We start from the raw sequence: 13,956 nt of genomic DNA on the forward strand, positions 1-13,956 counted from the left end.
TTAGACCCAAAACCACTCAGAAGGCACTGCTGTTTACGAAGGCTCTCCCAGCCATCTTACTGGGATGGTAGAATCTCATGTCGTGTAACTGTTAAAGAACGAAGAGCCTGAGTGTCCCTGTGCCTATGAGCTCACTGGGTTTTCCCCAGCTCCATCAGCTACCACAAGGGTTTTGAAACAAGCTCACTGTCAGCTAGGACATGATGTTCCTTTATACCCAGTGTGAATTTGTATGTGCCCAGAATTGAAGATAAATAGGACTTGCCAAGAGCAAGTGATGAAAATTACTTTGAATTAAATCTCTCCAGCCTCTGCTCTTACTTCCTCTTGTAGATTCAACTATAACAAGTTATTTCTTTTTGACCCCTGGCTTTCTCTTCCTTTCAACAAACAAAGACTGGAGAGTTGGCTCAATGGGTAAAGTGTTTGGATATGAATTTGGTTCTCCAGTACTCTATTAAAAGCCATAATAATGTAACAGGCATAAGGTCACATGTGTGTAGCCACAGCGCTGGGGTTTTGGAGACAGGTACATCCTAGGGGTTTGCTGGTCAGTCAGGTGGAGCTGAAATAGTGAGCCCCAGGTTTAATGAAGAACCTTGTCAAAAAAAATTAGACTGAGAAGTATTTGAGGAAGGCATGAGGACATCAGAATGTAAGGACATTTATGTGTGCGCTCACACAGGTGAGAAACAATCTTATAAAATGTTTGTGTAAAACTTAACCATGTCGTTTTACTACTGTGCTTATTTATAAACTGTCTTAATTACTGTGGCTTTGTGATCAAACTTGCTGGAAAGTTATGTTTCATCTGGGAGTATAAACATTAATTTTAAAATCAGCTGTTGAGGAAAGAACATAAAAAGGAATGCAAATGAGTTAATATCTCACCTTTCATAAAATACAAGAAAAATATTAATTTTAAAGCCTTTTTAATGGAAGTTGTTAACATTAATGAGTCAAGATAATCATGGAGATGAAGTTGCATGTCCAGCCCTTGTTCTTCTGTTAGGGCCAATTGCTCCCCATCTCCATTACACTAAAATTACGCTTGTCTTAAAGTAAATCTAGAAAATTTATAGAGAAATGTCTAGGGCCTAAAGAGAGACAGCTCAGCAGTTAAGAGCACTTGTTGCTCTTGCAGAGGCCTAGGTTTGGTTGCCAGTATCCACATGGAGGCTCACAGTCATCTGTAATCCAGAACCAGGGATCTGATGCCCTCTACTGACCCCCTCGACCACCAGGCACACATATGATAGAGTACACAGACATGCATGTAGGCAAAACACCCATACATAAAAATGGAAACCTTTTTAAAAGATTTAAAGAGGCTTCCATTAATGAAGAAACATTCAAAGTTTAGCACTTTCTTTAGTTTCTATTTTGTTAACTTTAAACAAAGTTAGATTGAATTGTTTCTATTGAAAAGAGAATTTGGGGAAGGCACTTGTCTTTTATTTACCTTGCTTTCTAACTAACACATAGGGAATCCTGGAGTGCAATGGCCATTATATTAATGATTCTTATTTCCAAGAGTGATTTGTGACTAGTTTTTAAAATCCTATATAGTTTTCTGTGTGTTTTTCGAAAAAGCTGTGTAATTTTTATTAAATAACTTTTTCAAATTATATTAAGGTTTTGTTTAATTGATTTTTGAGAATTTTAACTTTCAGGGTGCAGTTCTACCTCAAGAAATAAGTCAAGTAACTGAATCTCATAAATCTGGCTTTAACGACCATAGTGTCAGACATCAGCAAAGAAAACATGACCCTCACCGAAAATGTAAGTTTTAAGGTAGAGAAGCGTTTATGCGCCATCTTCTTTGTGTTGTGTTTTAAGTTTTAAGGTAGAGAAGCGTTTATGCGCCATCTTCTTTGTGTTGTTTTAAGTTTTAAGGTAGGGAAGCGTTTATGCGCCATCTTCTTTGTGTTGTGTTGTGAGTTTTAAGGTAGAGAAGCGTTTATGTGCTATCATCCATCTTCTTTGTGTTGTGTTTTTGGTTGCTGTTGGTTGGTTGATTGGTTGGGTTTTTAAACGAACAGCTTTGTTGAAATGTAATTCATGCTTTAAGATAACTCCATCAGGCAAGTGAAATGACTCAGCAGGAAAAGGCCCTCACCACTCAAGCATGACGACCTGAGATCCCCAAGGCACACATGGTGGGAGGGGAGAGACAGCTTCCAGACTTGTCCTCAGATCTGCATGTATGCCGTGGCATGCACATGCCCACACACAGAGAGACAGAGAGTTACCAATAAGATAGACCCATCGCTTTAAAGTCTGCAGTATTGAGGAAAGGGGAGGTTATTAAAACTCTTGCACGTAGATGCCCGGCTGTTGTAGCACAGTTGCGAGAAAGACTATTATTTCCCACATTGTAATCTCCTGGTACCCTTCCTAAGAGTCAGTTGACTAGATATCTTTTTGGTAAGTCCATTCCAATCTGTTGATCATATACATCTATACAAGCAGCATGCTGTATGGTTTATTCTGGGTCTTTGTATTTCCATATGACTTTTTCATAATTTACCAATTTCTTCAAAAACTGTGCCTGGAATTTTCATAAGTCACATTGGATGGAATGTCTTCAACATTGCCCATGGACACAAATACCTTTCCATTTATTTAGTTCTAATTTTTCCCACTGATGTACCATTTATAGTACACAATCCTTAGACTGTTTTTTTGAACTTATTCCTACATTATTCTTTTTGATACTATTATTGATGAGGCTATGTCAATTTGTTTTCAAAGAGCAGTTCTAACCTTGATCTTAGAGGTAGCCTTTCTGTCTTTTACAATAACATTATTTTTAGCTATGGGTTTCAGTGTTCCCTATTTGGTGAGGAAATACTCTATTTTTTCAATTCTTATTTTTACCTAGGAAGAGCTAAATTTTGTTAAATATCTATTATTTTCTCTCTTCCTTTCCTTCCCTCCTTTCCTGTCCTGAGGATTAGTACCTCATACCCACCAGGCAAATAGTATACCACTGAGCTATACCTACAGCCTTAGATTCTTTTAGGAGAACTTGTTCATGTAGATGTTTCTGCAAGTGCATACAGACACATGTGGGTCTGATAACGAGTATTTTCCTCGTTCTTCCTCCACCTTTTTCCTTAAACTTTTTGTTACATTTATTCTGTGCATATGTGTAGAAGTCAAGAGGACAGCTTACAGGAGTTGGTTCTTTTTCCTCATAGCAGCAAGGACCTTTACCCACTGAGCCATCTTACTGGGCCATCTACCTTTTTTGTCGTTACTGTTTTTGCTGGATTTGTTTTTACTTTTCAAGACAAGGTTTCTTTTTGTGGCCCTGGCTGTCCTAGAACTTGCTCTGTAAACAAGGCTTGCCTCAAATTCACAGATCCACCAGCCTCTGCATCCTGAATACTGGGATTAAAGGCTATCTGCCTTATGTCTTAGGACAGGGTCGCTAACAAAATCTGGAGGTCTCTAAGTGACTGGCCAATGAGCCTCAGAGATCTTCCTGTCTTTTCTTCCTTCCTTCCTTCCTTCCTTCCTTCCTTCCTTCCTTCCTTCCTTCCTTCCCCCAGAGCTTAGGTAACAGGCGTATGCCTTCAAGCCTATCTTGTACAGAGACTCAGATTCTCAGGCTTGCAGCTGACATATTCCTGCATGAGCCATCTCTCCACTCTGTCCCTACCCTTGATCCTTGATTCATTCTGTTTTTGCTATATCTGTTGAGATGACTTAGCCTTTGTTCAATTCATCTGATGTGTCCAATTATATTCTCTATGCTGAGCAAACTTTGGGTTTTTTTAGGGTAAATCCTACTAGGTCATAGCTCATAATCAATTTGACATGCTTAAAGAGTCAGATTGCGGGCTGGAGAGATGGCTCAGTGGTTAAGAGCCCCGACTGCTCTTCCAGAGGTCCTGAGTTCAGTTCCCAGCATCCACATGGTGGCTCACAACCATCTGTAAAGAGATCCGATGCCCTCTTCTGGTGTATCTGAAGACAGCTACAGTGTACTTATATATAATAAATGAATAAATCTTTAAAAAAAAAAAGAGTCAGATTGCTAATATTTTTAGGGTTTGTTTGCTTTGGTTTTGGTTTTTTTACACATGTATTCATAAGAGATATTTTTAGGGTTGGGGATTTAGCTCAGCGGTAGAGCGCTTGCCTAGCAAGCACAAGGCCCTGGGTTCGGTCCCCAGCTCCGGAAAAAAAAAAAAGAAGAAGAAGAAAAAAAAGAGAGAGAGATTTTTAATTCAGAGCTACTTGGTAACATTAGCCTCATAGGACTGAGATACGGTCCCTACTATATTTTGAAGAGTTTATTCCTCTTTAAGGGTTTAATAGAAAACCACCTAGACTTGGTTCTTAGTTTTTTTTGTAGGAAAATTTGATTTTCTATTATTAACATATATTAATTATAGATTTAAATATGGTTACATATATTTCCATACATGCACACGAAAATCCAATCCTATTTTATCTACCCTCCCCATGCATCAGCTAAAAATTGTATATTTAATGAAAATGCTGTAAAATTTTTCCTGAGATTGTATACACAGTGATATAGGTTACTATGTGAGTTTTATATCTCAACAAAGGCTTGCTAATCGTGTGTCCTAGAATTTTCATTTCCTTTTTCATAAGGTTACTTCCTGTCCTGCCTTCTGCCTTCCTTCCCTCCCGTCTTCTATTGCCCCTTCTTTGTCCTCTTCCCTTGTCTCTGCTGTCCTCTCTTCTCACCTGTTTTTTACTGCCACTGTGGTTTTCATTGGTGTTGTTTAACACAGGCTCTCCCATAGTCCAGGCTGGTCAAAAACTCGCTCTGTACCTACAAATGACTTTGATGCTTACCCCCCTGTCCCCACTACCTAAATGCCTCGGTCACGAGCATGTATCACCACACCCAGACCTTTATTTTTTCCTCTCCACACTGGCTTAACCCGTCCAGTGGTAAGGAGTTGACAATGAGTGATAGAACAGTTATAGAACCTAGTGTATGAGATCAGTAAGAGACTGCACACTACCTGCTGTCCTCTGTGTCTCCTCCATGTATGCATCCTTCCATTGTCTTAGAAAGACAATCTCTCGAGTTTGCATTTCCCCCATTGTCCTGTAACTTCCCCTTAACAGGAATGGTAAAATGGTATACACCTGTACTCCCAGCATTCTGAGAATGGAATCAGGAGGACCCTGCCACAAGTTAAAGGCCAGCCTTGAGCTACATAATGATTTCCAGAACAAACCTGGATACAGAGCAAGACTCTGTCTCAAAATCAAACAATAAAACCTGAACTCAGATCCTCAGCACCTGTTGAAGCCAAGCGCCAGGACCCCCGTCTGTAATTCCACCACCGAGGGGACTTAGGGGTGGAGCCAGGCAGATCCCTGGAACTCATTGGCCTGCTAGTCTAACTGAATGGTTTGTAAACTCCAGGTTCAATGAGAAGTCCTATCCAAAAAGTAAAAAGGGAAATAAGGAAGAAACCCAGTGTTGACATCTGGAAGCCATGTCTATGTCTATGTATATGTATGTGTGCTTGTGTTTATATGTATGATGCATAGGTTTATGTGCATGATATATATCATACATATACAAACATATAAACTCAAAACACTGTTTTGGGGGGATGGTTGGTTGGTTGGTATTTTTGTTTGAGTTTTGGTCACTGTGATTTTGACACAGGGTTTCTCTGTGTAGCCCTGGCCCAGGCTGGTCTGGAACTCAGATTGGTCTGCCTCTGCCTCCACCTCCCCTCGGATTAAAGGTGCATACCACCACCACCCAACTTCAAAAATAAAACTTTTAAGAACTTTTTTATCTGTCTCTTGCTCTCCTTTTATCTAGCCAATCTAGTATATTGCTCATAATTTAATCTTACTAAATCACAATTCTGATCAGATTACCTTTCTGTGCTTGCTTGCCCATTGCTTACAACCTAATTCCATGTGTCAATATCTTCCACATTATGGTTCACCTGCTCCTGTGGTTCTAGTGAACTCAGTATCCTTCCTTCACCTCTTGTACAACTGACCCCATTACATTCCTTTCTGCTTTCATGTCTTTTCTCAAAATTGTCTTTTTCCCTAGAATTCTAAGCCTCCTCTTTTGTGCTTGGAGAAACCAACACCCTTCAATGCCCAATTCAGATGACCAAGCCCACTTACCATTCCCATCTGATTATCTGCAATTATCTTTCTCTGCCTCACCTGGATTATAAATTTCTTCAGTTCTTAGGTCTTCTCATTTAGGGCCCTGCTCAGTGGTAGAGCTCTTCCCTAGAATTACCAGCGCCTCGTTGTGATCTCAGCATTGACAGCAGGGAGAAGGGATGGGAAGAGGGCGGCACAGACACAGGAGGAAACTGCACACCTTGCAATCCTTCAGATGCTGTGTTTACTACAGCGAATAAGTGATGAGTTTAACTGCTGTTTAGTAAGCACTTTCACTTCCTGACCTTTCTGTTTTCTTGTCTCTAGTTAAGGAAGAATATAAGAGTCCTAAAGCGGAGTGTCAGAATCAAAAGTTGTCTAATAAACAGGTAATTTTTCTTTGACATTTTTTAATAGTCGTTGTATAGCATCTAGTGAATTTTGCAGCTTTTTTAACAGTCCATAAGGAATGCAGTAAAAGCTAGTCATTTGCAAGGATGGTTATATGGCTAGAATCCACAGTTCAGAATAGACACATCTGTCATCTTTTTTTTTTTTTTTAACACTTAAAGAGTTGGGTGGTCTTGAGCAATTCTTAACTACCTCAACTTCTTCTTCTCTAAAATAGAAATAAACTGTTGGTTACTTAGAGCTTTTCTCTGTATTACAAAATATGTGGGGGTATCTATTTGTACATACTGGTAGGTTATTTCTCCACCAGTGAAATGAGCCCATTCAAGCCAGATTAGAGTATCTTTTTTTTTTTTTCTCTTTTTTTTTTGGAGCTGGGGACCGAACCCAGGGCCTTGCGCTTGCTAGGCAAGTGCTCTACCGCTGAGCTAAATCCCCAACCCCCAGATTAGAGTATCTTAAAGGCAAGTTTATTGGGAATTTGCTCTCTAGCAGGTGAGTTCACTGGCCCCATGGATTGAAGCCAGGGTAGTTACCATGGGGAGTGGGGCTGAGAAAGAGGGAAAAACTCAAGCAGAGAGAAGAAGAAGGCTGAGCAGGGTAAGAGACCAAAATGTCTGGATTATATAGGGAAGAGTCTCTGAGGGAAGGACAACCCAGCCCCTAGGCTGGAAAATTCAGGGTTTGGGGCAGGGTATGCCAGGTAGGAACTGAGAGATGCGGAGAGAACCAGGAAGCCAGGTCTGCTTTGATGTGCAAAATTTGCACCTGGGTTCCTGTCCCAGTCCTAAACCAAACATCCCAGCCTTTTGTTGACTGTAAATAAGTAGGGGACTCTGTGATCAACCACAAGGACACCTTGCTGACATGAGGATGCAGTTTTGTTTATGAGATGTAGACAAAAATGTGGGATGTTGGCCAGGTCCAGGAAAAGCTGACTGTTTTCCTGCTGTCCAGGTTCCGTGGGACAGTCTGTGACTAGGAAAGTGCAGGCCCAGTTGAAGCAGTCTGTGAAGTTAGGACAAAGTACCTATGGGTAACTTTTGGGGGGCTTTCCTGGATGCAGGTTCTGAGAGAACACCTGGAACAGAAGATGGGAGTTTGGGGGAGGAAAAAATGTTAGTATAGATTTGAAATCCTCAGGCCCATGGACTTAGGAGTTGGAGTTGGGGATGGGGGGTGTCCCGGGATCAGGGAAAGGGAAATAGGTCCCACCCTCAGGAATGGGCAGGTAGGGAGGGAAACAGACTGTTAATTGACAGTACTTGTTATGAATCCATTTGACTGTGGGGATGGATCCTAGTAGATTCCCTGAAGCTTCCAAGAATTAAGTTAATACACTGGTAATAAAGTTTAAAAAGTCAAACTGTATAGAGTTAGAATGGGGGAGCTGGGAGCATACATTTCTGTTATTTTGCAGTCTCCAGTCTTTAATAAGGAGCATGTAGATGTGTTAGGTAAGAAGTGTGACGTGCGTGATTATGTATATCTTACACAGACATACCATAATCTAGTAAGCATTTGTAATGGCTCTCTTGGGTTGGAGCATCCCTCCATGATGAGCACTTCTCTGCTGTGTGACAAGCCGTGCTTCAGTTTCTGACACTGCAAAAAAAAACAAAAAGGGGCCAGACTTGGGATCAAATATTTTTTAGACAAGTTGTCATATAGCATAAGTTGGCCTCTTAACTCACTTAGGCTAACCTTGAACTCCTCATCCTTCCATCTACCTCCATCCAAAACAGTACTGAGATTAGGGGTGTGGGCCATTACACCCAGCCAAGATAACGTTTTAATGGTAAAATAAGATACATGAGTTTGAGAGAAATAACAGTACTGAAATTCAGTTAGGGTCTGGGGAGCTTCTGGGTCCTGTTTTCTTCTTGACCTTTAGGTAGAGACTTCTGTCCTAAATTCTGATCTGTTAGAAAGAAAGAGATGTTTTTTTTATTTATTTATTCATTCATTCATTCATTCATTCATTCATTCATTATGTGCATGTTCTGCCGGCATGTACACTTGCACACCAGAAGAGGGTCCCAGATCCCATTACAGATGGTTGTGAGCCACCATGTGGTTGCTGGGATTTGAACTCAGGACCTCTGGAAGAGCAGTCAGTGCTCTTAACCTCTGAGCCATCTCTCCAGCCCATTTTCTCCTTTTAAGGTTGCTCATCCCATCATGAGAGTTCCACCTCATGACCTCATTTGATGCTGGTTATCACCATTCAGGTGGGAGAACAAATATATACAAACCATATCATTGGATAGTATCTATATTCAAAATTGTAAGAAATCTAAATCTTACAGGTTAATGAAAATAATGATTATTTTCCCTATTCAAGTTATTAGTCCCTCTCTTCCCTTTTTTCTTTATGGCATTAAAAGAAAGCAGTTCTTGGGCCTGGGGAGTTGGCTCACTGGTTAAGAGCATTGCCTGCTGTTCCACAGGACCTAGGTTCAATTCCCAGCACCTACATGGCTGCTTATGTACATGGCATATACATGTAGACATACATGCAGGTAAAACACTACACAAGTAGAGAGAATGCAGTACATAGAATGTTTTGCTGAATTTATGTAGAATATTATTAAATAGTAACTATAAATTTACTAACACAAGAAACTTATTCTTTCATAGACTTCCGGAGCGTCTGCCAGATGTAATATTAAACTATTGAAGAGAAATGAAAGTCCAGGAACTTCAGAAGCCCAGAAGGTTGTAACCAGTTACCCAAATGCAGTTCATAAGGTAAGTAAATAAATAAACCCTTTATCCGCTGTCTCTTATCAAACTTGTACATCTAGGAAAATGGATGACTAAAAGTCAAATTTTTAGAGTAAAATCTAGCTTTTTACTACTTTCCACTTTTATCTTTACACATATTTGTTCTTTTAGCCTCACTCTGGAATTGAGAGCTTTTTAGCATCTTTGAATATCTCTAAGGAAAGTGAAGTACAATTACCTCATGGAGAGCCTCCAGATGAGGCACATCTGTCACCGCAGTCCTTTGCTATGGTTCGTATGTTCAATAGCCACATGTGTGCCCCATGGGTCTGTTCAAACCCTTTGTCTTCTCTTGGGTGCTACCTTGCATCACTTCCGTCATCATGTGAGGAAAGCCAGGATTGCTTTGAGCAGTTTAGCCATCCCTTTATGTTGTTTTGTGGGGGTTGTTTTTGTTTTCCCATTAGACCATAGAGCCCTGCTTTTTAAACACTGTTCTTGTTAAACAGGCTAAGTTAAATAGGGTTAAATAATACTTTGAAGTCTGAGTGTACTTAAGCCTTTGACCATCTAATTGTCTTAGATGAATTATGTAAACATCTTAATTTTTTTAAACAATTATTTTATGTACATGAGTACACTGTAGCTGTCTTCAGACACAACAGAAGAGGGCATCAGATGGTTGTGAGCTGCCAATGTGGTAGCTGAGAATTGAACTCAGGACCTCTGGAATGGACGCCCGTGCTCTTAACCACTGGGCCATCTCTCCAGCCCAAGCATGTTAATTTTTAACAGTGAGAACTCTTTTCAAAAGAAAGAGCAAAGGGGAGAGAGCCCAATACTAGATAGAACTCTTATCTAGCTGCCTAAGGACAAACCTCAAAAAAAGAAATAAAACTCAGAAAATGAAGAATATGAATAAGCTACATACATCTAACATTTCTTCTCTTCTTGCCCATCTACCTATGATTGATTTTTCTAAAAAGAAAGGAACACGGATGCTTAAAGAAATTCTGAAAATTGATAGCCCTGACACAACAGACAGTAAGAATGATGTGAAAAAATTTGATAATGAAGTCATGGTTTCTTCTAGTAGAAGAGATGAACATGGACCCTCATCACATCCTAAGCCAAGTAAGAAGCTGGGTAAGTTAACCCTGTTACCAGTAATATCATTCCCAAAAGCTCAGTTCATGTGGTTCCTTTGGAAAAAACGTACATTCATTTATTTGTTTGTTTGCGCGTGCAATTAGCACACGTGTGGTGATCAGAGGATGATGGTGAGGAGTCAGTTCTCTCCTTCCATTGGTTGTGTTTGTCCCAGACAGGTTACCAGGCTTGACAGCAAGCACCCTACCAATCGAGCCATCTCACCAAACCCATTTGTTCTTCTTAAAACTAGGGCCTGAAGAAGTAGCTCAACAAGTTAAGAATGCTTGCCGCAGGGCTGGAGAGATGGCTCAGCAGTTAAGGGCACTGACAGATCTTCCAGAGGACCCAAGTTCAATTCCTAGCAACCACATGGTGGCTCAAAACCATCTCTAATGGGATCTGATAGCCACAGTGTAGTGACATAAATAAATAAATCTTATAAAAACACAAACTTGCCACATGAAGACCAGCATTCACATACATAGCACCCATAAACAAGCCAAGTAGCCTGTGAGTACCTGTTATTCCAGCTACTGCAGAAGCAAAGAGGATTACTGGGTCTTGCTGTCTTCCAACCTCACCCTGCCTCACCCTGCCTCAGAGGAATGGAATGGACAGTGATAGCAGAGAGTAACCACACATTGCCCTGAACTCCTGTACTCAGCAGGCAGAGGACTGGAGACATGGCTCAGGGATAGGAAAGTACACTACGCTTGCAAAGAGCCAGACAGACTTGTGTTCCCAGCAACCCCATCCAGATGCAGCTCCAGTGGATCCAACACTGACCTCACACACTGCCCTCTTGCTCATAAACCAATACATAGACAGAGACAGGCAGACACACACACACTGACCTCACACACCGCCCTCTTGCTCATAAACCCATACATAGACAGAGACAGGCAGACACACACACACACTTTAAAATAACCACAACAAGTATTTGAAAAATTAAGTAAACGTACCTACATTTTGGCCTGGCATGGTGCCTCACACATGCAGTCTCTGCCCTTAGGAGCCTAATGCAGAAGAACTGCCATGAGCCCAAGGCCAGCCTACACTGCATAATGAGTTCCTGCTCAGCTTTGGGTACATAGCAATACTCTATCTGCAATTTAAAATAATGATGATAACTTTGATAATTTTTGTTAATTTTGTTTTTTTTTTTTCTTTAATCTTTTTCACATTTATTTATTTATATGAGTACACTGTTGGCTGTCTTCAGACACACCAGAAGAGGGCATCGGATCCCCACTAGAGACAGTTGTGAGCCACCATGTGGTTGCTGGGAATTGATCTCAGAACCTGGAAGAGCAGTCAGTGCCCTTAACCACTGAGCCACCTCTCCAGCCCCCTTTAGTCTTTTTAAGACAGAGTGTCACTGTGATGTTCAAGCTCAGTGCTGGACTTGCAGGCATGGACCAGCGACCTTGCTTTGCTTGATTCATTTTCTGGTTGTTTTTTGTTTTGTTTTGAGACAGGGTCTCACAATGTACTTGTGGTACAGCTAACATAGATCTCACTGTGTAGATAAGACTGGCCTTGAGTTCATAGAGCTCCACCTCCCACTGTCTCCAAGTGCTGGAATTAAAGGCCTATGCCACCGTGCTTAGCTGAGAATAGCTTTTTAAGGCCAGGTTTGGTTATGTACACCTTTAATCCTAGCACTTGAGAACCTAAAACAGGAGTTCAAGGCTAGCCCAAGTTACACAGTTAAACTCAAACTTTTTTCTTGCTTATGTATGTAATTAAATATTTGTAAGCTTCCTATAACTTAAACTATTACAGATAAATGTGCAAGCCTTAAAAGAATATCACATCCTGCTTCCTTCATAGTTTAAAAATGATTGCGTATGTGCTAAATGAATTTTTAGCTTTTCTAACTATCTTTCCAATTTATACAGTGACCACAATCATTACAAATAACGTGTGCTATTAATATATAAACCAAATAGCACTGTCCAACCTGTCGTAGATGCTATCAATTGATACCAGTATTAAAATAACCAGTATTAAAACAGAAAAAGCTATAAATTCAATTAAAAAACATTACCAGGGATGTACACTGGAAGTGACACTTGTAGTGTAGCATGGCTTGGGGCTGGACAGTGCACACAAATTGTTCCTGTGTCTTAGACCCTTATATTTAATACTGCACTTATACAGTACTCTGACAAACTGCCCAGGAAGAATGCTTCCAACAAAACTGAATTTGAACAGAAGCTCTTCACAGTATTGGGGGGGAAAAAAGTTTTGAGTAATTCAGTCCAAAGTTATTAAGGATCAAAGTCTGGAACCAAAGCAGTGCCTGGCTCCAATATACACCAGTTGTCTTAATCATGGTTTCTATTCCTGCACACATCATGACCAAGAAGCAAGTTGGTGAGGAAACAGTTTATTCAGCTTACACTTCCACATTGCTGTTCATCACCAAAGAAGACAGGCCTGGAACTCAAGCAGGCCAGGAAGCAGGAGCTGATGCAGAGGCCACCGAGGGATGTTACTTACTGGCTTGCTTCCCCTGGCTTGCTTTCTTATAGAACCCAGGATTACCAGCCCAGGGATGGCACCACCCACAATGGGCTGGGCCCTCATGCCCTTGATCACTAATTGAGAAAATGCCTTACAGCTGGATCTCATGAAAGCATTTCCTCAAGGGAGGCTTCTTTCTCTGTGATTAACTCCAGCTTGTATCAAATCACTATTAAGCCTCAACCCTTACTTTCTTATTCACCCCCAAGATCTAAATAACTTTAAAAATCCCACAGTCTTTACAGATTCTTACATATTAAAATTTCAATCCCCTTAAAATATCCAATCTCTTAAAATTCAAAGTATTCTTACATTTAAAGTCTCTTAACTGTGGACTCAACTAAAATCCTTTCTTATTTCAAGAGGGAAAAATATCAGGGCACAGTCACAATCAAAAGCAAAATCAACTGTCCAATGTCTGGAATCTACTCACGATCTTCTGGGCTCCTCCAAGTGCCTGTGTCTCTTCTCTGGCTCTGCCCTCTCTAGCACACTAAGCTCAGGGATCCACTCCACTGCCGATGCTGTTCTTGGTGATCATCCTATGGTACTGGCATCTACAATACACTGGAGTCTTCCGCTGCAGCTAGGCTTCTCCGATAACCTCTCATAGGCTGTCTTCATGGTGCCAAGCATCAAATCCTTTGCATGACCCCTTCAGTACTGGGCATCTGCAACTGAGACTACCACCAATGGCCTTCCATGGCTTCTCACAGTGCCAAGACTCAGCTGCTCTTCATGACCCCTTCAGGCCTTCAAAACCAATACCACCTGGGTGACTTACACATAACCAAGTCCAGTGAGGCACAACCTTGCCTATCTCTGGAACACAGCTCCTTTGTGCTCTCAGAAAACACTTCCCAGAAGATTTCACCTCAGTGATGCTGTCTCTTCTTAATCACCACTGCTTTCTTAGCTCCAGCTGACCAGCATCAATAGTCCCAGCAATGCAAAGGTTTGCTTTAGTAGTTCTGGTATCTTCTTAATCACAGCTGATTC

General features: G+C 40.9%; 1 protein-coding gene across 11 annotated transcripts in view; it reads left to right on the forward strand.

The window, feature by feature from the left end:
* The window catches only part of Xrn1 (5'-3' exoribonuclease 1), a 109,183-nt gene that overhangs the window by 80,350 nt on the left and 14,877 nt on the right, over nt 1–13,956 (forward strand). For 6 of the 11 annotated variants that reach the window (XM_006243594.5, XM_006243598.5, XM_063265210.1 and 3 more), the window contains 5 exons: nt 1,659–1,782; nt 6,463–6,524; nt 9,187–9,297; nt 9,445–9,564; nt 10,260–10,419. In XM_006243594.5, the coding sequence (XP_006243656.1) occupies nt 1,659–1,782; nt 6,463–6,524; nt 9,187–9,297; nt 9,445–9,564; nt 10,260–10,419 (577 nt within the window). The remainder of the gene's footprint in view (nt 1–1,658; nt 1,783–6,462; nt 6,525–9,186; nt 9,298–9,444; nt 9,565–10,259; nt 10,420–13,956) is intronic. The other 5 variants (XM_217233.11, XM_039081171.2, XM_063265209.1 and 2 more) reach the window with 3 other exon arrangements.

Source organism: Rattus norvegicus, chromosome 8, assembly GCF_036323735.1.
Source record: "Rattus norvegicus strain BN/NHsdMcwi chromosome 8, GRCr8, whole genome shotgun sequence".
Classification (NCBI taxonomy): Eukaryota; Metazoa; Chordata; class Mammalia; order Rodentia; family Muridae; genus Rattus; species Rattus norvegicus.